Here is a 25,734-nt window from a genome sequence, read left to right on the forward strand (position 1 = left end):
AGCCTACCCCCATTGGCCCAAAGACCTCTTACTTTTTAGAGGTTCCCACCTCCTAATAGCACTTCTTTGGGATCAGTCCTCCAATACATGGGGCCTTTGGGGGTATATTTCAGTTCTAAACTCTAGCATCTAAAGACCTAAAATCATAGATACACTAAGAGGCAACAAGATTTATGTGGAATGAAATTGTTAAGATTCATTTTATGTTCCTTATGCCCACTTGTCTCTGTGAAGTAAGAATTACCATCTAGTAGGAAGGAACAGAAAGCAAAGTGAGTGTCTCATTCACTCCTTTCTTAAAAAGAAATAATGTTGGCAGTGTTCATCACTGTGACAAGATCCTGCCAGAAACAACATAAAGAAACTAAACTTAATGTTAGCTCACGTTTTAAAGGGATACAGTCCATCATGGCGGGGAGAGCAAGGTGCCTGGAGCTCTATGGTTAATGGCAAGAGCTTGTGACATGTCTCATTAAATCCCCATGAATCCAGGGGCAGAGAGATCAGAGCACCAAGCCATAACCCTGAAGACATCTCCCCCAGTAACACCGTTCAGCCCAGGAGGCCTCATCTCCTAAAATTCTTAGCACTTCCTAAATTAGCTCTCCAACGAAAGACCAAGTATCAAATATAGGGGCTTATGGGGATGTCTTTGCACTCCAGCTAGAGCAAAGGCCTTCAGCTATACCACCCTACTCAGACTTATATTGGGCCTTGTTGCCTAGCCACCCTGTGTTCACGGGACAAGTGGGTCTTACTACAGGATCTCTAAAGACTGTATGTCCTCTCAAAGGGCACTTCAGAAACAAAAGCCCAGGAGAGAACAATGCTTTGTTTGAGAAAAGACATGCCCACCTGTTTTTCTGAGCTTTCTCCTACATAAGCAAATTTACACAGTGCCTGGGAGAGACAGTTCCTTTTGTATGCTAACTTTGGTGACCACAGGACCAAATAACAGGGTCTTCTGAGACACTATCCTTGTGCTATATTTTCCAAACTGTTCAAAGGAGGAAGCTAAGTTAATTACCTAGGATAGAATATTCCCACATACATCACTCATCTCTGTCTTCATGATAAAGTGTCTTTTCCAACCCTGTTTATGTTAAAGGTAATATAAACAGCATATAAATTAGCATATAGATGTGGTTTTTGAACACTCTATGCTGATGAAAAGTGCCATGGAGAAAAATAAATCAAAAGTGAGGACTTTCCAGTCTTTGATTCTGTAGTGAGGGTGGGCCTCAGCCTGGAAAGGGGAACAATTGTGATGCTGTCAGTCTCCATGAGTGCACTAGCAGTTTGGATAAGAATAACGGTGGTGAGATTGAAGAAAAGTTGATGGGCTTTTTACACCTATTTGAGGGAGATCAGTGGAACTTGGCTATAGATTGGATGGGGTGGGCAGGAACAAAGAGAAGAAAGGGAAGGGTGAGGATCCTAGTTCAAACAGCTAGGTATATAGAAATTCCTTTTACATGGATGACAGAGATAGGAATAGGAACCGATGTGGTAGATGAGATGTTTGGAAACTCTATGCTTTAGATGTCTGGGAGACATACAGATGAAAGTGTTCAGTAGGGAATTGGCTATAAAACCAGAAAATAAAACCAAAACTATGGTTGAAGTACCTGTTCAGTAGTCCCTGTCTCCAAATGATACCAAAAGTTTATAAGTCAATAGGACCTTCTGAAGATAAAATAGAGATTAAGGAGGAAGTGGAAGGCTGATGACTGAGCTACTTATTACAAATAATTCTAACTATTAAGAATTGATTGCAAACTAAGAACTAGCCAAATATTGTGGCACAGACCTATAATCCTCACTAGTTTGGAGACAGAAACAAGAAGATTCCCTGGGATGCAGACAAGTTTAAGGTCATCTCAGGCCCATTTCTCAGAACTTGTCTTGAAATGAGAAATGGACTGTGTGGTATACTTCAGTGGTAGAGTGCTTAGCTAGCATGGGCAGCTATTGCAAGAGGGGATTAAATAAAATCAAGTTTTTATTGTTAAAGATAACAGAGGACAAAAGCAGAATGATAAATAGGCCAGAGCCGAGAGAAATCTTAAGAAGAATAATCACCTGTTCAGAGGCAACTGCCAGTGTAGGTAAGGGGAAGTTTGGAAAAGATCTGTTGAGTGTTCCTTGGAATGGTGGGAAGATGGGCGTGGAGGGGAGATGGGTGGAGCCTGAATATAGGGCATAGTTCACCCAGAGTTGAGTTACAGAGTTGAAAGGACCTGTGACTCACAAGGGAGGATGCCTGCTCGGTGAGGTATAAGGGAGACACTAGAACATGTTTGTGGATCAACATGATCCACATAGAAGGGGAAGGGGGCAGATTCACCGGAGAGCTGCGTGGTTTCAGAGTGAAGCCGCTGAGAAGGTGAGGTGAGCGATTTAGCCATCCTGTGGAAGGAACGGCTCTAATCAAAACAGAACTACTTCCACCTGGTGTCAAGTAAATCCGAGGGAGGATGGAACAACCTTAGCCAGCTTTGGAGGCTGAAAAACGTGAGGGATTGAGGGTGAGCCCCTGAAATTCAGAGTCTGGAGCAAGAAGGAAGCGTGGAAGGACTTGGAGAATCAAGAATGTGTGCTGAGGCCTCGCAGGGGTGAGGGAGCCAACCTCGCAGAGGGAAGAAATGTACAGGTGGTCAGTGTGGAGCACCTCTGCTTTGTACATCCCATAGTATTCCCTTCGGACTCGGTGACTTTTCTCTGCAATGGCCATCTTACTTTGATGGATCTCAGGAGAGGTTTCCCAGTCGCGATTAGAGATCTTGCCAGGGGAAGTAACTTGATGATTCTGGGACCATTAAATCAGCACTGAAGTAAGAATGTCATGGGCCAAGAAGGGCTGAGTTAATGTGTAGGCGAGACCAGTTTGCATATTCGTACAGTGTTTCTACCCTGGCTTAGGCCTCACTTCCTCATGGTCAGCCATACTCTAAAAATATCTAATGGAAAACTCTAGAAGCAAACAATTTCTAAGTTTCAAATACCTTTTACTAAGATATATTATTATAATTTTTCTTTTAGTCACTGTTGTTAGCTGCTTACTCTAACAAATTGGACCATGTCATAGGTATATATGTACAGAAAAAAATGCATTATTGGGTTGACACTATCCCCAGTCTTTGGCATCTTCTGGGGGTCTTGGACTGTACCCCTCTCAGTAAAGGGCCTGCTACAATCATTTAAACAACAATGAATGTTTATATTGCTTCTTACAAGTACTAGCATTTGCCTTTATCTGTGATTATATAGTTAAAAATATTGTTTCTGTTTTTAATTTTTAAAGTGTAGCCTATAATCATCTATTAAGATACTAGCTCAAAATAATTTTCGAATATTAACATATTAAACATGTTGCTACTCTGATGGGTATTAACTCTTAGAGGTGTCTGGGGAACTGTTTGGCTTATTCCTTTAGGACAGTAGATGGTACTCCAGTGATGTCAAAAATCTAATGTGACTCTCTGAGGCCACCAGCTGTGCACTCGGGAGATAATTTGTATATACGAAAGATTATGGCTCATAATTTGGTCAGGTTAATTTTGTCACCTTGAGCATTAAAATCTGCAAAGCCCAACAAGAACCTGTCTATGCAGATCTGCGGTATGATGACCCATTATGGAAATCTCTTTATTTCAGCGCTAGGAAGAGAATGTCGGTGGTGGTTCGCACTCCCTCCGGGAAGCTACGGCTTTACTGCAAAGGCGCTGTGAGTCTTTTTTTTTTTTTTTTTTTTCCTTTCACAGTTTTGATTTACGGTGGTTTATAATGTACGTGTTAGGCATCCTGCTATGGAAATGTAACACAGATGTTTAACGTGAAACTGATGACATCCACGTTTGTTGGTGTTTTATAGTAACAGCCTTCAGCCTCTTCTGGTGAAATGGTGAATTCCTTCTGGATAAATTTGGTGCTTTGAAAAAGTCTGGCATAGGTTACTTTTGTAATTCAATTTTTAATACATGATATTTGAGGTTTGTGTTATATTAGCTCTGTTAGTGGATGACTAAATACAGAAAATATTTTTAAATTGTATTAGAATCTAATGATACACTCCGATTTTAATCTACTTGCCTAAAGAGCGTAGAAATGAGGAGAGGGTTGGCTCACAATTATTGCTGCAATTTCTCATTTGGTATTGCTTGCTTGTCTTGCTTTAGACATTATAGGACTGCTGATTGTTGGCTGGCTTCAGCATGTGAGTAGGTTATAGTGGCAGAAATAGTATTGCCTATTCCCACTGAATTTTCCAATGAAAAGCATGTTTACAGTGGTGGGAAGCATGAGAACCCTACCAACCAAGCCATTCTTTGCTGGGATTCATCAGGACTTTCCTCTTGAGGTGCCCTTTGCCTGGTAAGACTTCACACATTTCAGCTTGGAATTTTACAGTTTTAAAGGGACTCAATAAGTGTGCTCAGTTCCATGGAAACTGGGAAACTAAAGTTAAGAAAGCCAAACCTCTTGTTGAAATTCCTGTTGAGAACCTTAAATGCCTTGGCTTTAAAGTCTCGAAACACAATTTTTGAATGCCGCTGGTTTTAGGACACTTTGGTAGAATTATTTCATGATGTCTTCTGAATTTGGGTATGTAGGGTTTTTTTCTTTTTTTGGTTCTTGTGTTCCCATTGATTAAGATGCCAAACATGTGTTCATCAGGAGTGTTTTATCTTCAGACTTTGAACTTGACTTTAGAGATGTGACGACAGGACCTAAGCCATGTGAGGAGCTTAAGTCTAGCCAGGGAAGTCCATGCAGAGATAGTTAGGATGTGGTGCTGAGTCACATGGTACAGATTGTCCATGTTCCTATGGCAACATGCACAGTAAGAGAGTGAAAGGAAACTAAGACCTCCAGGTCACTGGTCGACGTCCATCTGGTTTGCAACACCCAAATCACACCTTCGCTTTACAATCTTGGGCATTCTACCTCTAAACATTTACTGGAGGGAACTAAAGTATTGGACAGAAAATAAAAACATGGATTTTTTTTTTTTTAGCCACAGAGATTGCACATATTAACATCGTGTTGTATCATTTTCCCTCCCGAACAGAGATAAATCGTAAAACAGCAAGAACTGTTTGACAATGGTAGTTTGTAGATTGACATGGACTAGCTGAACATGGGCCAGGCAGAAGGGTTTGTATGGATTGGCTTTGGGTGAGGGGTTGTGTTGGTTTTGCCCCCATACCTGTGCTCAAGAGCAGGTATTTTCTTCTTGATCATTTCCTTGTTATTGGGGGGAGATGATTTGAGGGCTGCGAACAGATGCAGACAGAGGTTCCGGTTAAACCTTATCATCTCTTCCAGGCAAGAGCCGCTAGGGATGGCTGGAGACAGGCACAGAGAAGACTGGGAAGGGAGATTTAAGGCTTAGTAATTGATGTTTGCAGGTGCTGAAGGAAAGGATTATCAGGGATCATTTGGGGATTTCTACTTGGCTTGCCAAGTGTACTAACACTGCTTTACCATGATAGAGAGCTGGGAATTATACACAGGGCTATCAGGTGCCGAAGCCGGGATTTCCCAGGAAAAGAAATTGGAGTAAGAGAATCTGGAAAAATGAGCCAGCTGTTAAGAGTTCTTGCTTACCTTCCAGAGAACATGAGTCTAGTTCCTAGTACCCACACAGCTCCAGGGGAGCCAGATTCTCTTCCAGCCTCCAGGGCACCCACAGCAATGATCTACATTCACATAGACACCCTGAAGAAAAGACCAAGTCTTCTTTGCTCCACATTCCTTGGTTGCATGTAGTTCATTGTCTTTGGGTGGAGCCTGTGGTAGCTGGAATGAAAGGACCCACATAGGTTTACGAGGTGTGACCTTGCTGGAGTGGGCATGACCTTGCTGGAGTAGGCAGGATCTTGTTGGAGGAAGTGTATCACTGGGGGTGGGCTTCGAGGTTTCAGAAGCTCAACTTATTCCCGGTGGCTCACTCTTCCTTCCTGCTTCCTGAAGATCCAGATGTAGAACCCTCAGCCCCTCTCAGTACCATGTCTGCCTGCATGCTGCCATGCTTCCTGCCGTGGCAATAATGTACCAAAACTCTGAACCCTAAGGAGCCCCAGTTAAATGTTTTATTTTACAGGAGTTGCTGTGGTCATGGTGTCTCTTCACAGCAATAGAAACCCTGGCTAACAGGGCCCCTGAGACTTCAGCCTTCAGTGTTTAGCTTCCCTTTCATTTCTGGAAGACACAGTCTCACAACAGACTTTCTGATCTTTTTAAGCCTCTCGACCGTGATATTCCCGGAGCCTTAGGTGCAGGTGTTGTGTTGTAGATGTATCTACTATGACCGGCTGGGCTCCCACAATTGGCTGATCTCTGCTTTGGGACCAGTTGGACCAGTTGTGGTTTCTCTGTTTGCTACAAGGCAAAGTTCCTTTAGTGGGAAGTGAGAGCCACACTTAACTGTTGGGCAAAGGGTGAGTTTTAAAATGGAGTTAAGAACTGTGGCAGGAGGAGGTTCTCCTCCAAGATCCATAACATCACTAGTGCCAGGTCGTTGGCTAGGCTTCTAGTACCAGGCATGATTTCCCTCCCATGGAGCTGGCCGTAAGTCCAATTAGGGAGCTCAGGTGCAAGCCAGCTTCCCTACTCTGAGGCCAAGCCCAAAGTGCTGAGCTTTCTAATCATGCAAAGGGGCTGCAGAAACACTCATGCCAACCCCTGCTAAGACTATAAAACCATGAGCTTGGCATGCGTACAAGAAAATACAGAGCCAGGGATGTGTGTGGAAATCTCACACCAGAGGAGCCAGGGCACCATAACCAGAGAAACGTGGATTAGACCATCTGTGTAGACGCTCTGCCTCAGGGTGTTGGAAGCTCGGCATGATAAATAAAAAAGTTACAGCTATTTGTATTCAAAAGACATCGGGAAGGGGATCTGGTAGATGTGCAAGGTGAGTCAGAAATCTTAAGCGGTCTTTAAAATCATAAAGTAAATTCTGAATTAGGCACAATTGAGGGGAGACTGAGGTTAGCAAATTAGAAGACAGTACTGAAAATTCCCTGCAGCATACAGTAGAAAGAAGCAGGGATTGGGCTGGCGTGTGATTTATAGTTCCTGGTTTTTAAGAGTTTCTGTAAGGAAGATGCCTTGCTTTCTTAATTTTTAAATTAAAAATGGAAGCATTTACAGTTTACAGTTTGCATCTGCGATCATAGCCAGTTAGAGAAAAAGGACCATTTACTCAACTAAATCATTAGTTTACTCTCAACCACAGGAAGACTTGAGAAACTTGACTAACATACTTGATCTTACAGGAACCTTAAGAAGACTGAAAATATCAAAGTAGGTATCTCTTAAAATTCTCTGCTGTATCCAAAATAGATCATCTCTAAAATCAGCTGCGTTTAGCAGTTCTCTCTCACATCAGAGGCAAAGTTTAGCTAATTCTGAATGGAGCCGATCACAGAAAATATTTGTGCATATTCAAATGTGAGCATGTCATGGGCTGGTGAAACGGGTATTTAAATAAAGGTTCTGACCTAAAACTTGCCAACGTGAGTTTAATCCCTGGGGCCTGCGTGGTAGAAGAACAGAACCCAGCCCTGTAATTTGTTCTTTGGTCACCACACACACAGCATGGCACAGTGGTTACATCATTTTCCCATCCCTTTCCCTCCCGTAACACTGTTCCTTGCTCTTTCGAATCCATGGCTTCTTTTTCATTCATTGCTATTACATGCATATGTATATATGCATATATATTCCTGCTCGGTCTGTTTCATGTTACTTGAATGCACTTAGTCACTGTTCTATTGCTGTAAAGAGATACCATGACCAAGGAAACTCTTAGAAAGCCTTTAGTCTTGGGGCTTGCTGACAGTTGCAGAGATCTAATCCATTATCATCCTAGTGGGGACCATGGTGGCAGGCAATGGAGCAGCAGCTGACAGCTGTATCTTGATCTGTAGGTCGAACAGGAGAGTGGGCCTCTTGTGGGCTTTTGAAACCTCAAAGCCCATCCCCAGTGACACACTTTGTCCAACAAGGCCACACCTCCTAATCCTTCCAATCCTAATCCTTCCAATCCTTTCAAACAGTTTCACTTTCTGGTGACTAAACATTCAAACATATAGACCTATGGGGGATATTCTTAGTCACTACAGTATGTTTTTAGGGCTGGCCATTTGGTACTGGATAGCCAAATGGTGTGATCTTCCCTGGGGAAGACTATTTCTCCCATCATTAGCATTCCTTAGACCTCAACCCTACACAGAGAGTTTATTCTTTTTTTAAATATATTTTGGTTGGGGCTGAGGAAATACCTCAGTAGGTAAGATGCTTGGCATACAAGCATGAGGACCTAAGTTTGATCATGAAAACCCACATAAAAGTAAACAATAAATAGTGTGAACTTGTAATTCTAGGAGAAGTAGAGATGGAGAATCTTTGGGCTTTGTTAAACAGCCGGTATAGCCAACAGGCAAACTCCACAACCCAGTGAGAGACCCCATCTCACAAAAATAAGGTGACTAGCTCCTGAAGAACGATACTGGAGGCTGACCAGTGGCGTCCATATGCATATGAATACACACATGCATACATGCACATGCACAAAAATATGTCCGTATACATAGAGCTGAATTTGAACTTTAGTCTTAAATACAGTAGGAGCCAGAGGTGGTGTCCCATGTCTTTAATCCCAGTGCTTGGGAGGTAGAAACAGGAAAATCAGAGGTCAGGGTTGTCCTCAGCTACATAATAAATTCAAAGCCTGCCTGAACTACTTGAGACCCTGTCTCCAAAAAGCAAAAAGATAAAAAGCAAGAAGAAAACAGTTTTTTGAGTAAATGATCACCAAAAAGGAATGATTAACTGCGGGTTTAAGTTTCCTCAAAGCCTCGGACCCATCCATAGTAATAATAATTTGGCTGTGCCGTGCCATCTACAATAGTCCGGTCACTGTGGTTTTCCAACTTTTCCTTACTGAGGGCCAGGGTACAAGATAACCAAGTTCCCTGAGGAGCTTTCATAACTTCTAAGTCTGAACCGATGGCATATACCTCTTCTAGTGTCTAAGGAGGAATTTTTTTTCACTCCTAAAAGCATGGCATACTTAAGTATTTAGTTCTTTACTTGCAAGTTCTTTACTTGTAAGACTGTTTGGAAACCTGTATGTGCTGCAGAAGGCCACATCCCCTCCCTTGCTTTTCTCAATACCACAAAGAATGTGGTCAATGAATCGCTTCTTCTGAGCGCCAGTGTGTTCAGACATACTGCGGAATTCAACCTCCCTCCTCTTTCACTTACCACTTCTGTCTTTCAAGTTTTTAAAAGGTTTTCTTCCTCTGAAAATGGCCCCTGTTAGCCTTGTGGAAATTTTCATGAACCACTATAAAAAACAAGAACTCCAAAGTGACTCCTTTCCCTCCCAGGAAAGAGCCGGGATCGCAAACTGTCATTTCCTTCTCTGTTTCCCTTCCCATCCACTACTGGAAAATGAAAAGAAATTCATAACTGGGGCTTGGGCCATTCCATCTGTTCTGAGGTCACTTGGCTGTGTTTCTCTCAAGGGCTCTAAATCATACTCCATTAGTCAGTTTCCAGATCTCGGCCCGAGCCTGGAAACCCCACGGTGGGTACTACCACCGAGAGAGTAATTGCAGGTAAATGATTTATTTTTTCCTGGTCTAATAAAAAGTCATGAAGGCTGAATACTGACGTTCTTTAAGACATTAAACCAAAGCCAGCGAATAACTGAAGGAACAATAGGCAATTTATAAAGGAGAAAAGAGCAGAGGGAAGTAAATGGCGCATAAAGCTAAAGCCAACGGGACTTTTGAATGGTTCGGAGGAGGGGTGAGTGGGATCAAAACACACTGTATGGCAATTTCAAAGAAATAATACTGTTTTTTAATTCGGGAGTTTTAATTTACAAATTAAGTCAACCAAGTTTTAAAGCTAGACACAGACACAGAGATGTCAGCCGTTTGAAGCAGCTCCAGGATTGAAGGTCCTCATGTGTCCCCACTGAACGTCTCAACACATTTGGTAGCCTCTTACTGTGCCTCCTCGAGTGTGTCCCTCTGTGAGGACAGACCCAGAAAGGTGCTCTTGTCCCTGGAAGGGTCTATAGTTGGGTAAGTTTTATGTATACACATAGCCACTGAGGCTCCAACTCATCGGGGAGCTGCATAGGACAGATTTCTTTGTCGGGCAAACACACCCAATATTATTCCCTGAGCCTAGACCATTTTCTGCTAAATACGATTCGCGAAATTCTACAGAACCTCCAGGGATAGCCCTCTCAGCCACTTAGTGGCTCCGCTTCTCAGGCGCTAAGGCTACAAATGAAGGCCACCAGGCCCAGTTCCTTCTCTGGGTTTCCAACCAGTTCTAGATGAGTTACAATTCTTACTGTGTCGTAAACATTATGTGGAAAACGTTTTCGTACTGTTTATGGAATTATCCCGAGAAAATGTGTGTGCATGTTCTCTGCAGACCCAACCTTACAGGCCAGATTACATTTTCTGCCTGTGATTGATTGAATCCATGGATGCAAACCCACAGGTCCAGCTGTATTCCTTCCTGCCTTTGGGAATCATTGTTACTCATAGGCCAAAAAAAAAAAAAAAAAAAAAAAAATTCTGTGCTTAAAAGAAAACACTGGGAGTTTTTGTACAGATTCGCAACTAATGACATTGCTGACTTCAGTCTTATTACATCCAGGATACTTAATTAATCCACCGCACCTTCTGCTTATTTTCCAGGACACAGTCATTTATGAACGGCTTGCAGAGACTTCAAAGTACAAAGAAATCACCCTAAAACATTTAGAACAGTTTGCTACAGAAGGTGAGCATTCTATGAATAGAACTTGATTGAAACACGAAGAAATCATGGACTTTTGATATCTTGCAGGGTCATTGGCGGTTTCACTTCCAGATTTCTTAGATGAATTATTGGTTATTGGTGATAGTTTAGATATTCCTATGCACTATTCCCACAAGTTTTTTTCTTAAGGAGAAAAAAAACCTAAAATACCAAGACACTTTGGCCCCTATTTGATCTAGTAAAGCCTTTAAATCTGTATTACTTTTTAGAATGAATACCACTTAAATTGCTTTACCTTGTATCTCATGGAATTAGTTAAGAAAAATTAAATAACTGAGCTTCCATAATCTGAATAATAAAAAGAAATAAATACCTATATTATTATGTAAACTTCTAATCTGATTTTTTTATTATTTTTATTGAACCCCAGCCAGTGTCTGTGTGAGACCCAAGAGTCTATGGCAAATAAAATCTGCCCTGTAACTGTCCTCCTGAAATAGATGAAGATGTAAGAGGCCAGCAATACAGGGTCTAAACAATTGTTCTGGATACAAAAAGTGGAAGAGGGCCATCCAGCCTTCTGGTCCGTTAATCGGAGAATGTGTATGATCGTATTACCGCACTTGATGGCGGCATTCACTGAGTGTGTAAATCATCAACCTTCGTTTTCACTCCTGCTTCAGCTAGCCCGACCCCTGCTCAAGTCCTTGCTTCTTCATAATCAGGTCTTTGAAAAGATAAGGATATTTTCTAAAAACATTAGACCAAATTAAGTAAGTAAATAATCCGTTTCAGAATAGCAGGGCATAATGTTCTCCAAGTTCCCAAGAATGCAAGAACTCAGAAACCTCCACATCCCCCACCTGGGTATGCCAGGTTTAAGCCTCCTAGTTTCAGGTCACACAGGTTTTAGTTGGAGGTCTGGACTCTGCCACATTGGTAGCAGTATTACCAGGCTCTGGTTCCGCTGTTTGAATTGTCTTGGCCCCCATCACGACCCAATTCTTTCTGCCCTTGGGCTGAAAGAGACTTCTTTTCCCTTTGCTGCCCCAAAGGAAGTCTCCAGCCACGTTCCCAAAAGAGGAAAAGAAAAACTGCTGGAAATACAGCCTGAAGGTTTAAGTTCCACCGAGTGACCCGGTGGTCAGTAACTCTGCTCCTCTCTCAGGAGGTAGAGCTGTCCTGCAGACAGTGAAGGGGTGTTGGGGAAAGGGAGGTAAAATGGATACCCTGGCCAATGAATGCAGAGAACCCCCTATGTCCCAGGAAGTGAATGGCACGAAGTATGGGGAGACAGTTGAAGAGTGTGAACCACCTTCTGGGTTTGGGACTTCATCTGGGTGGACCCTAGATGTGGAGGAAGGGTTAAAGGGGCTTGGAATTGTAAGCAAGGTACAAAATTTAAAAGCTGAAAGTGCATTCTAAGCATTTAATATTGAGGTTTGTATCATAAAGTCACATGTCAACAATTTGATTTGGAAGACTACTCAAAATTGGATTTTGTTAAGTATTGGAAACGTCAGACGTGTGACTCGGTCTTGTGTGGTGTGCTGGGCATGCTGCCTCTTGCAGGGCTGAGGACTCTGTGTTTTGCTGTGGCTGAGATTTCTGAGAGTGACTTCGAGGAGTGGCGGGCTGTCTACCAGCGAGCATCCACATCGGTGCAGAACAGGCTGCTGAAGCTGGAGGAGAGCTACGAGCTGATTGAGAAGGTGCGGGGCGTTGTCGCCTACAGAAAGGGCATTTCCACAGGTGTCCAGTCTTTCCTTGCCGGGGGACCAGTAGAATCAGAAGAGGCTATGTAGTAGGTGGCTGGTCTAGGGTTTGCTGAGTTCATTTCCTGGCATGGGCCAGGAAAGACAGAAGGCAAACCTCCAGAGAAAGGTAAAGAAGCAGCTTTATCCCTTTGGGGTGGGAAGGGGCTAAGGTGGAGTTCTCTCGATGGATGCTGGCTTGGGTATGCTATGGGGCCCCTGGGCCCTTTCTTTCTCCTTATTAGCCCTTCGTGTCGCCAAGTTCTCCTCACAGTGCTTTCTGGGAATGAGAAGTCACAATCCCAGGGAGCCTGTTTTTACTTTATTATCTACCTGCATCTTTCTAAGCCCCATTCAGGTATTCACAAGACTTCACTGTTGGTCCTCAAGATCAGCAACCAGTAAATCTTAATATGGTCCAAAATCTTGCTGAAGGACCCAAGGACTAGGTATTGTTATATATAGATCTTCACTGTTCCCAGTTTTGTGTCATGATTTGGCTACTCTAGCAACTATTGACCAGTGTATGTCACTGCTTCTGTATCACTAAAGACTTGGGACATGTGCCCCCACAGACACATATACAGAGACATACATACAGGCACATATACATGAGAACATACGTGCACGTGGACACACACACACACACACACACACAGATCTACATATACAGAGACATACATACAGGCACATATACATGAGAACATACGTGCACGTGGACACATACACACACAGAGATCTACATATACAGAGACATACATACAGGCACATATACATGAGAACATACGTGCACGTGGACACATACACACACACAGATCTTCATATACGAGCACAGACACAACACGTACATTTATTATTGATATGTTTGTGTAATATGAAATGATGCAGCTCTGAGGATTTGTAGAGAACCCAGTGCCTTCTCCTGCACTGGAGCTGCATTGGGCTGCACCCGCTGTGTCCTTCGCCATTTCTGTCAAATACCTTGATTTTTTATGCTTAAAGAAATCAAGTCTGTTCGGGCTGACGGTGGTAGATAGCCTGATACGGCAGCAAGAACTCCTGTGTCCTGAAGGAACGACAGCAAGCTTTTTGTGTAGTCCTTACTGTGCGCTAGTGGTGTAGGAGCACTTTGATCTGCTAACATGCTTAATCCTCTTGAGGAGCTAATTGTCCCTACTTACAGATGAAGAAATCTAGGTGACAGAGAGACTAAGACCCTGAACCAAGGTCGCAGAGTTCAGGAGAGGATTAGCCAGAGCCCTGTGCTCTGATGTGTTCAAGGGCCCTCGCTCTAGCCTGACCTTGCCACTCAGTCACTGCCCAGTTACCTGATTCCCTCAGTGTCTCCCCTCACCCTTCCGGGGTGCAGCATGGGATCAAGGGAGCCTCTGAAATGCGGTCCACCCGGTCATGCCTGCAGGTGGATGAGGCTGATGTTTTTTCCTCTCTGCCGTGAAACTGGGTACTTCCTGGGTTGGAAGGCAACTAGCACCAAGACCTCCCAGGATTTGTTCCCCTTCGCTCACACCCACCCCACTCCACTCCCCACAACCCTTCCCTTTATGTAACACTAGGGAACATCTTGTTCTAGCTGCAGTGGTTTTCTCTGACATATAAAACTCAAGATAGTCTTCTGTTTCCAAAATACACTGCAATTACCTTAGGGTTAGTATCTGGTTTATTACATAAGTTAAGGAATATTATATGCCCCTTTATGCTTATTATTTATTATTTAAGGGGAAGACACCTAGAGATACACACCTATGATAAAAAAAAATCCACTTTTAACTGGAATACACATTCAATATTTGTCCAGCAGATGGCGATCGTGAGTTATATTAAAATTTAAGTTTCCTGGGAACTTGTTCCCTCCCACACACACTTGGATAGTATACAAATACAGAAACCTCCTTAAGACTGCCTTTTAAAAGAATGGGGGGGGGAGCAATTTAAAGCTAACTGAGTTTTAACATTTGTAATAAGCCGCATGTTGAGAAATCTAAGATGTAGACGTGTGGGGAGACTGGGTCCCGTCCTCAGCCAGCCTGCGGGTTTTATGTGCTTTCCTACTCCTAACATGGGGTTCTCCTTCAGGCTCTCATTTAACTAACGTTCACTGAAAAGATCAAGGCAGCTAGACCACAGGGTGGCTAAGCGATGGAGGACAGCTCCCTGAGGCCTCTAGACACCACCGTGCTCTGCACAGATTCCCTAGGTGAGGAACTTGGAGGAAGGACCACTCTCTCTGTCTAAAGGAAGCTTCTGAAATGGCTCTCCAAAGATTGTTTTGCCAGATACAGGACAACAGTAGTCTTTGGGGGCTAGGCAAAGTTGGGGAAAAATAACACAGGGGTCCAGGTGCCTGAGTTCTTTTTTCTGGAAAGTGTCAGCCAGTCCCATTCTCGTGAGGACTGCAGGATTTCCACACATGTGAGACTGAGCAAGATGGTTCTCCTATGTGCCGGAATGTCCCCTCTCTGTTAAAACCAGCTGGATTCACACTCAGAAGCTGTGGTTACTGCCCCCCTTGCAAACAGCCTAGTGGGACCCTTTGAACAGAGAGGCCACCAGTTCCTTAGGTGTTTATTTCATCCGCTGTAGCTTCTTTGGCTGAGACACACTGATTTTGCACTCTGGTCCTTTGTGTTTGGAATCCATTAGCATGTAGACAGTGGTATTGGACTGAGAGTCGAAGGCAGTTCATTTCTAAACTGTGAGAGTGGTTTTTGCTTTTCTCTTTCTTTTTAGAGCAGAGTTCGTTTTCCAAACAAAACACTGGCTCAATCCTAAGGTATGCAATTGATGATAGCTGTGCTGCTCCAGTTAGCCTGAGGGCAGAAAGAAGCCCCCACTGTTCTCTCTGCCTCCACCTTGCTCATGGTGGTCCGCAAGGGGCTTCCCAGGACTCTGGGCTCCACTGGGTACAGTCTGAAAACCGTATCATGTTACATCTGTGCGCGGCTGTTTTAGAAACGTGCTTTATAAAGGGTCAGATCATCGATGTCATGCAAGATACTTCTGAGCATGTTTGAATTAGTGATGCAAGATGCCATGGACACAGTAATCGTGTTACATTGAAAACATTCTAAATTGGAAAGATTTGTAGAGCTTCTCCTAAAGAACTACAGTTTTCATGTATGGCGGACCAAGTGACATTTTTACAGCATCATTAAAGCTGCAGTTATAAACTCTGTGAAGTCTCATATCCCTCCAGTATTTGTCCAAACTAGTAACTTGGTTTTTAAAACTCAATTAAAGCCTTTTTCCTTCGGGGGGTTATAACTCCTGCATAAGCTTAAAAATATGTGGCTAGGTGTGGTGGCATTGCCTTAATCCCACCACTGAGGAGGCAGAGTCAGGGGGAGCACTGTGAGTTTGGGGCCAGCCTGGTCTACATAGACAGCTCACGCCAGCTGGGGCTACATAGTGAGACTCTTTTTCAAAAAGATGGTGGATGGATGGGACAGATGGATACATGGATAGATGGATGAGTGGGTGAGTTGGTGGATGGATGGATGGATGGATGGATAGATAGATAGATAGATGAGTGGATGGATGGATGGATGGATGGATATTAAGTCGATACAAATAGGCCACATCCAAGAGAATACTGACACTTATCCTTTGCTGTGACCCTGTTACATTTCTTACAGAGTATCTATATCTTAGAATGCACCAGATTTACCCTCCAGGACCACACTACACGGAACAGAACATAGGAGGCTCAAATATGTTCCCAGACACTGCCCTCTCTGTTGACAGTTATTGTTACAGAAGATTTGGGATTTTAGTATCTATCTGTAAAATTTATTCATGATTGTTCAAAGACAATGTTGTTTGGGTGCCAGCATTTGCATTCCTCTTCAGAATAATAATTCTAATACTGTGGTTTCTTTCAAGAACTGCTTACTGGTACCTTGTTACTGAATACAAGACAAAAGGTGACACTTAGTATAGGGAAGGCCAAGTTCCTCAACAATTGGAAGCTGAGAGGGTTGAGATGTGGGGGGCTGGAGTCCTGGCAGCCCCCCCCCCCCTCCCCGCTCTGCTCTTGACCCACTTTGTGGACTGCAGCACCTCCTCTTCTCTCTTCGTCACCGCCTGAGAGAATTTACAGTTGTCTCATTCTGCAGACGCCAAGCTTGACCTCTTTTGTTTTCCTTTGGAGGACAGGCCCTATATTCAGACTCAGCGTGCCACTTATGAAACTGCTTCAGGTGTGCGCTCCGTGGTGTAAAATCAGATTGCTTTAAAACAAACTTAAGTTTCGATCCAATTTATTTATATGTGCTCAGGAAGAATTATAGGTAACAATAATGAGAAGGTTTTGTAGTTGATTAGTGATTGTCTCTATGAAGTTTCTCGCCTTCTTAATGTAATCTGTCTCTTTCATTTTATTCTAGTATTTCTAAGACACATAAATTACTTTTACCTTAACCTCATATGATGCTCATATATATATATATATATATATATATATATATATATATGTATATATACATATATATGTGTGTTCTTTAAAATTAACAGAACACAGTATTTCCCTGGTAATAAAAGTTTTATCTTTTATTTCAAGTCGTGACTTGGGAAATGCATTCTTCAAAGTGAACATTTGAGTCAGGGGATCCTTCATTATGAGCTGGGGAGTGAAATCAGAATGCTGTAGTTTGGGCAGCATCTTGCCCTGCTTTGTCTTTTGTGATTAATGTAGATCATGCAGTAGACTGAAGCTTCACGCTGGCGGTGGCCATAATTACCATATTCATCACCCTGTCCCCAGTGCTTGACTACACCTGGCCTGTGTTAATCACTCAGTAAATATCGGATGAAGAAATGAATTATTCAATTAAGTAAATTCTGCAGAAACTAGCGCCTACTAAGTGCTTTCCTGATGAAAACCTGCCCCCTAGTTATGATTTCACGTGTGCTCTCCAAGCACTGATGACCTGGGCAGCAGTGGTGACAGCACTAAGGATCAGTAGAGGAGTGTGTTAGAAAAGGAGCAGCTAACTTTTATGTCATTCTTTCTTTAGAAATATAGGCTCGTTCGGTTTGGTTTTTGGTTTTTGATTTTTCGAGACAGGGTTTCTCCGTAGCTTTTGGTTCCTGACCTGGAACTAGCTCTTGTAGACCTGGCTGGCCTCGAACTCACAGAGATCCTCCTGCCTCTGCCTCCCGAGTGCTGGGATTAAAGGCGTGTGCCACCACCGCCCGGCTCTTTCGTTTTTTTAAACACTCTTCCACGTTACTTATATATAAACATAAGGAGAAGATGGTTAAAGACACTCAGCAGCAAATACTTGGTCTCTGATATGTGATGGACTCTGAAGCGTTGCAATGGGAGTGGATTAAAAATCTCTGCTTTAATCCCAGCACTCGGGAGGCAGAGGCAGGCGGATCTCTGTGAGTTCGAGACCAGCCTGGTCTACAAGAGCTAGTTCCAGGACAGGCTCCAAAACCACAGAGAAACCCTGTCTCGAAAAACCAAAAAAAAAAAAATCTCTGCTTCCCGTGTAGTAACTGGAGAGGAAGAGCACACTGTGAAAGAGAGAGAGAGAGAAAGAGAGAGAGAGAGAGAGAGAGAGAGAATGTAATTCTAGACAAGGTTTAGAGCCCAGGCACGGAGACAAGGTATTATGATGGAATATCAAAGTCATGATCTTTTATTGATATTGTTTTCCTTATTGCCTTTATTTTCTCCCCAAAAATGTAGTTGATATTTTGAGGATATTTATAGATTGCCTTAATGTGGTACAATGTAGACCAACCGTGACATTCATGTGACTGATTCCAACAGCCTTGTGCCCTTGGCAGCGTGTAGCCAGAAGTGCCTTCGAGAATTCCTAGAGAAACAGCGAACTTAATGGAAAACAGGAGTTTTTCTTGAGCGCTGCCGGCTGCCAGGTTCACAGAGACTTTTGAATTACAATGGAATGCCTCTCCAGATAAAACTACCACGTCTATTCTTGGTGGCTGCAAACGCCACTTTCATTTGCCCTAACAGCTAGATGAAAGTTTATGTGATGTCCTAGTGACCATGGGATTTAGAATTCCAGTAGTTTCCTGTTTTACTATTTGCTTGAGAACATTTGCAGCTTGGCAGCCCATCTGCCTGTCAACCCTGCCCTTTTCTAACAGTTACTAAGCTGCAAATCTTCTACTCTTTGCCTGATTTTCCCCCCCTCAGGTCAGGGATCGAACTCGCAGCTTCACACGTGCCAGTCAGGCTACAGCACCCCTAACCCCAACTCCGTGATACCCTGAGTTGTCTAGAGCTCCCTAGAGTGGATGTACAAGATGGTTGTCCATTAGGATGGTCAGGAAAATGTTGGAACTTCTGACTACATTCATCTCATCTTTTTTATAATTCACCATGCATATAATTTTTAATATTATGAGCAAGTATGTTACTCAAGATTTTTTCCTAATATACTATACAAAAACAGTTTGAGATGATCTATCTAATTTCATTCCCCCCAGAAGAATCCTATTAAACCCGTAATTTTACTCTCTTTCTTGCTGTTGAGAAAGTAGATTCCCGGGTCATTTAGGTTACTTGATACAGGACATAGATCCATGTTAGTCAGCAGAACAGGGATTGAAAACAAAGTTCTGTCTTAATTCCAGTCTCATGTTAAGAGTCCATACATTAGACTGCCAACTCAGTTTAGAAGAAAACAGAGTGTGTAAAAATATTGGAGACTTGAAAAATCAAACATAATCAAGTGGCAGTTGCATAGTCGTTAGCCCAGCATTGGGGAAGGACTGGGCATCAACTTACTCGGGAGTTTTCCACTTAGCAAATGAGGCAGCCCCTACTCTCTGTGGTATACTCTTAGATAGATAGATAGATAGATAGATAGATAGATAGATAGATAGATGGATCCCCTACTCTCTGTGGTATACTCTTAAATAGATAGATAGATAGATAGATAGATAGATAGATAGATAGATAGATAGATCCCCTACTTTCCATGGTATACTCTTAAAATAGATAAATAGGTGGATGGGTGGATGGATGGGTGGATCCCCTACTCTCTGTGGTATACTCTTAAAATAGATAGATAGGTGGATGGGGGGATGGATGGATGGATGGATGGATGGATGGATGGAACCCCTACTCTTAAAATAGATGGATGGATGGATAGATAGATAGATGATAGATAGATAGATAGATAGATAGATAGATAGATAGATAGAGGACATACGATTTTTGTGATTTTCCCTTCAACTTATGATCTTAGTTCGAATGCTCGTGATTTCCTGTCATTTCTGGTCACATGCTCCCCGTTTCTGGTATGACAGCTCCCTTTTTAAAAGCACTCCATGGTAGACTTTCCTTCAACACTGGGCATCACTATCTTCTGACCCAGATAAGATAGATGAGTTGTTTTGGAGAGCTACACCCAATTGCTTCTCAAAGTTTGAGTCTTTTCAGCTGGGTGTGTGAAGTTCTGGTCTTATTTGCTAAGTTCTTAGTTTTATGAGTTCAAATGTGATTTCTGTTCAAAAAAGAAAATCAAGTTATAGCCTTTTTCTTGGCCTTAGAAGAATTAACCAGTTGCATGATGTCTGCAGAAGCAGTCAGCAAGTCATTCCAGTGAACTCATGTCCTTGGTTTTAGTCCTGTAGCCCAGCTTACACTAAAAGGGAAAGACATAGGAGCTCCTTTGTAAATGAAACTGCAACATGGCGTGCTAACGGATGCTGAGAAGCAAATTCCCAGAGGCCCCTGCTTCTGCATAGTACAGAACACAGAAAAGCCTGGCTGGCCCTGAGAAGCAGTTTGTGGTATAGCTCTGAGCATTCCAGCCACATCCAGATCCCAGGATGACTGCAGTTAAAACTGAAAAACAGTGGCCTCTTAACTGACCCCTGAGTCACCAAGCTTCCGTGCCAGGCTGGCCACTTGTGATCTTTCTAGAATGCAGAGCTGATCTCGTGTCTCCCTTACTGAAAATTCTTCCCCACATACCCTTTTGGCTTTGTCATTACCATAACACATGGGCCCTTCAGCCTTCCTTCCCTGGGGCCTCTAGTCTCATATTCCTCCCCACCCCGCTACATTGCATGTATTGTTCTTGTACTGGGTAAATGACAGCTTCTCAAACAAGATCTGCTTCCTTGTGGCCCTGTCTTTGCATGTGTAACCTGTAATTAGCATCCCTTTTGTTTCTTCACGTCTCCTGGCTGTTTTCCTAACTCTTAGTTCAGTGTTTAGGGTTAGAGGAATTCAAGCTTATATCATATAGAGTTTGTTTTATTATTTTGCTTTTGAAGTAGCCATGCTAGGCTGGTACTTCTTTCCTGTCATCATCAATTATGATCATTTGTAAGTACAGAGTACTAAACACATGTGTGTGTGTGTGTGTGTGTGTGTGTGTGTGTGTCTGTGTCTGTGTCTGTGTCTGTGTCTGTGTGTAATCAAGGATGTATGTGTGGATGGCAGAGGACAGTCTTGGATGTTTTTCCTCACATGGTCTCTCACTAGCTTCGAACTTACTTGATTGGGCTAGACTGGCTGGCCAATATGCCCCAGGGATCCTCTTGCCTCTGCCTCCCCAAGCACTGGGATTAGAAACATGCATCTTCACCCAACTCTTTTTTTTTTAGTTTTAGTTTTAGTTTTTTACATGGATTCTGGGGGTCCAGCTCAGGTCCTCCTGCCTGCTCAGCAAGCACTTTATCAGGGAGCCATCTCCTCAGTCCCCAAACATAGCATTCCTGTAATGTGACGCAATGTTTCTCTGGTGGTAACTCTATATTGTAGTTAAGAAGCCTTTCCTGGAGTTTAGGATTGCACAAAGGGGGAAGGACCTGGGAATGGAAGACCTGAAGCTAGGCCTAGGAGAAAGGCAGATGCTAAACAAGCAAACAGCCAGCGTATTCAACCAAGAAGACTCGGGTGCAGAGAGGGGCAACTGCAAGCCTCTGTATCCACAGATCTGCTAATGCCAGATCAACGGCCGCACCTACCCTCTGCCCATTTCTCTCCATTTGTTTACGTACTGTCTTTGGCACTTTTTATGCTATCATGATAGAGTTATGTTGCTGCAAAGAATTGTGACCCTTCAAACGCTGAACTATTTATTATTGTTTAGAGAAAAGCAGGTTGGCAATCTGGCTCTGACCAGCAGATTTTTTTTTTCAACCTTAGTGGAGGTTTTATTGTTGATGTTTTAATAGATAGTCATATAATAGACTTTTCAATAGTCAAAATGTCCTTTCAGAGAGACGAAATCAAGTTCTATCTGATGGCTCACACCTTTAATCCCGCACTTAGAAAGCAGGTGGATCACTGAGCTGGCAGCCAGGCTTGTCTCCATAGAGAGTTCCAGCAGTTCTTACAATGGAGGTCCTCAAACCAGCAACACTATGGGGAACTGCACATCCCCCTAGCCTCCCACGAGCCCCTTCAATGAGAAATCCTAGGTGTGGAGCCCAGGGTGTGCCACTGCGCCCCTAGCGGTTCTAATGCCTGCCAAGGTGAGAGCAAGGCAGGCAGAGGTTAAGGGAAACAGGCATTTCCAATAAGTTTTTTCCCCCCCATTTTGAGATAGGATCTCACTCTCAAACTCCCTACATTAGCCCCACCTAGTCTCAGATCCACAGCAGGTCCTCCTGCCTTGGTGTGCTGAGTGCTGAGATTGCAGTCATGAGCCACCAGGCTGGCTTGCTTGAAAAATTATAATTCCTCAATGGAAGGAACTCACAATTGTATTCCCGATATCTTGCTCTGATCTCCCTGCGTGGTGTCATGAGTGAATGAATGAATGAAGAGTGAATGAATGAGTGAAAGCGGACACGAGTGTGCCTGTGCAAAGGAGCTAATCCCTAACCGTGAAACCGGATCTACATGTGTAAGAGGGAATCAGGCGCGATTCACCTACCAGGATGACTGGGAATGGGGCAGGAAAGCATCTTCAGGAGCAGAGTACTGCTCAAGGCAAGTGTTTAAGGGACTGATGTCAAGTCGGATTCCATCCCGCTTGGCTCCTCTGGGCATGTTGCTCTGTTGCTCTCCTCCTGATGTCATGGCTCACCTGCTCCTCTCTGAATCCAGATAGTGTATTTGATCCCCTGAAGTCAATAACTCCCGATCCCAAATGGGAACCATTTACCGGTATCTGTAGCCTTCTCTCTGCTTTGGCCATGCTGGGTGCTTCTCCATCCTCGCTGTCCTACCATCAGCCTCTTTCACGTTGACACTAGGGCTCCTGTGTCTTGCTTGGTTATGTTTGTATTTCCTCCAGGGGTAAAGCTCTGCATATCAGTATTGTATCTTTGTCTTCAGAGAAACAGATGCCCAAACAGACCGTGCTGCATTTAGAAGTGCGAGTTGACATGAGCGTGATTATTGTATTGTTCTCATTCGAAAACATAACACAAATACGGTATCTAAGCACTGATGACCTACTTGCTAATATGAAAATGCAGGGCACATTGGAGGCCTGTTACTTAGTAAAGTATACATACATTGGGGGGGGAAAACAATGTTTCTATATCCACCTTAATATGTGTTACCGGAATATACTTGGAGTTTTTAAAGATACTTTATGAAAGTTTTTACTTTCACTGAGGTAGAAATTTTGCATTTATCTCCTTTTTAAAAAAAAAAGAGAGACTACATACTTTAGAAACATCTAAAGAAAAAAATGAGATTTTTGAGGGCTTTTGTGGGTAATTAAGTATTATTTCACGACTTTCCTGTGATAAATAAATGTGCATTATGTCAAAGAGTCATCAACCTGGCCCTTTCTAACTTTTGGCATGGTGACATTTTGAAAGGAAAATTAGCGTTTAGGCTTTTTTTTTTCCATTCCATGAATACCATGGGAATTTCCTGGTGTTTCAACACATTCTGAATATGTAATTCCCACAGTGGCCATTAATGGCCATCTGTGTAAGGTAATACATATTTGGGATGAAATTGATTACCGCCTGAACACTTTGGTGCCATGATCAGGAAAAGCACGCAAAGTTCACATCTTTTCTGTTCTAATGACGGCTGTGTAGCTAAAGATATTAATTTCCGAAAGCAAAACAGCCTATCAGTCAAGATCCTAATCTCACAATGAATGCCGAGAGGAAGGAAAGGCGTCTGCAGAGCCCTCCACTCACGGTGGGGACTGCCGTGCTCAGGGCACTCAGGATAAAGGGACACAGCAGCCTCTGGGGTGTAGTGTGTCTTCACACCTGGGTTAGGACCACTGTCGTTTTGCTGAAGGCTCAGAACTGGTCATGACACCTGTAGAAACTCCTGTGAGAAGAGCCACCTTCCGCACACCATGCTGGCCTGCTCATCACCTTTCCCCACATACCTGACTGGCCCTACATCCCTGTTTCTTTATATTTTTTGTGCGTAGGTTAAAATGTTTTCCTTTGCCGTATAAAACCAGACTCTTGCCTTTTTTCAAACAGGATTTCTTCATGATCTCTCCGGTGAAGTCATTTTATTTTTATAGCTTTGTGTGTGGTAATTTGTACCTATATACTTTCTGAGCTCATTTTCCCCCCGAGAGTAGAGCTGGGAACGACACAAATGTGTGTGTTTATACAGTTCTCATGGCTGTGTCCCGTATCTTGACTCACACCAATTATCTAGTTACCCAGTGTTTTGTGAAACACATTACGAAAGGTAATCTTTTTCTAGTTTAGAAACTTTCAAGGCTTTGTCTCTGAACAATCTCTGTGATTATTAAAAGACCTTATCAAGCCCCCATAGAAAATTTAAAATTTGAACAGAGCTCTATCTTTATCCTCGAGAGGATGTGAGCCGGAATGATGTAACTGCAAATGCCTTAAAGTAGATGCAAGAGCTGATGGAGGCACTGTGCGCACGTTGGGATACAGCAACACTGATGCTGCCTCGCTGACAGTGAGCCTTCCTGCCTCTTCTCCTTGACCTCAGTGATAATTATTCATCGGGGTATGATAGACTTCAAATCTGCTTCCTATTAGAGATAATATAATGATACTGTCTTCTTTTAAAAAAAAAAAGAATTCCCATTTTTTGTGTCATATACTAAATGTCACATACCAGATGTGTCTGATAGCTGTTCAGGGGACTTGGAACATACTGACAATAAAGAGGTCTCAATGGTAGCAATATTTTGGAACATTTGGGTTTGGATTCTGTCTTGTTTGTCACTTAGGGAACATACCCAGTGCTTACTCTCGATGTCATTTGGATGCAAAGATAAATGATGTGATCCTGTATTTCAGCAATCCTTCCAGAGTCCCACATTCTAACACCTGATTGTAACACAGTCAGACATGCTCGGGACCAAAAGTGTTTCAGAGTTGGTTCTTGTTGTTGTTGTTCGTTTGGTTTGGTTTGGTTTTCTTCCCAGGTTTGGAACTTTGTCTACATAATAAGATTCTTCAGAAATGAGACCCAAATCTAAATATGGAATTCATTTCTTCCATATACTCCTCACTTACAAGTCTGAAAGTGATTTTGTGTTCTAACCATCCGCATCCTGTACCTACACTTTGACTGCCACCTGTTACCTGAGGTTATGTATAGGATTTCCTTCTCACTTGTGGTATCTTGTTGGTGCTCAAACACATGCAGGTTGCATGTCATTTCAGGTTCTTCCATGGTACGTGTTCAATCTGTATTGTACGTGAAAACATGTAAGAGTTAGCTGAACTCTGAGCAGAAAGGGAAAAGAAGCAGTAACTTTGAGTTTGGCTTCGTTGTATGAGTCAGGTGTCACTAGAGGGGGGACTGAGGAAGGTGAGGAGCTATAGCTATAAACATACCATGCAAGCACCTTTCATACACTTGGCCCTCTGTGTGTCCCTTGTAGAAGAGGCTATTGACGAGATAATTTAGCACTCAGTCCCACCCATCCATCTGCCTTGGCATATCCACCATGGAGGCTAGAAAAACTAAATGCATAATTGGTGACAGCCCTATAACATAGACTGGCCAACTGGCTTTGTTTGGAAATATGTTGGAATGTGTAGAAACAGTTGTTTTCCAAATGAGAAGCAGATAGATTTGCTGTTGACTCCTTGTTCTTGCCTTCAGAATTGCCATTTCCGTTGTTCCCAGGGCAACCACTCTGAGACATTGGGAAATGAATTGTGGAGTTGAATGTGGAGATGTGGTTGAGTTCCCAGTCACTACCTACCTCACACCTACTTATGGAAGGAAAACCAAACCTTC

General features: G+C 43.0%; 1 protein-coding gene across 5 annotated transcripts in view; it reads left to right on the forward strand.

The window, feature by feature from the left end:
* Atp8a1 (ATPase phospholipid transporting 8A1) overlaps window positions 1–25,734 on the forward strand; it is a 209,039-nt gene that overhangs the window by 92,140 nt on the left and 91,165 nt on the right. For all 5 annotated transcript variants that reach the window (XM_041671068.1, XM_041671072.1, XM_041671070.1 and 2 more), the window contains 3 exons: window positions 3,658–3,727; window positions 10,740–10,824; window positions 12,376–12,515. In XM_041671068.1, coding sequence (XP_041527002.1) covers window positions 3,658–3,727; window positions 10,740–10,824; window positions 12,376–12,515 — 295 coding nt within the window. The remainder of the gene's footprint in view (window positions 1–3,657; window positions 3,728–10,739; window positions 10,825–12,375; window positions 12,516–25,734) is intronic.

This window comes from Microtus oregoni, unplaced genomic scaffold (assembly GCF_018167655.1).
Source record: "Microtus oregoni isolate MIOR12 unplaced genomic scaffold, Mior012 000021F_ref0000039, whole genome shotgun sequence".
NCBI classification, from domain to species: domain Eukaryota; kingdom Metazoa; phylum Chordata; class Mammalia; order Rodentia; family Cricetidae; genus Microtus; species Microtus oregoni.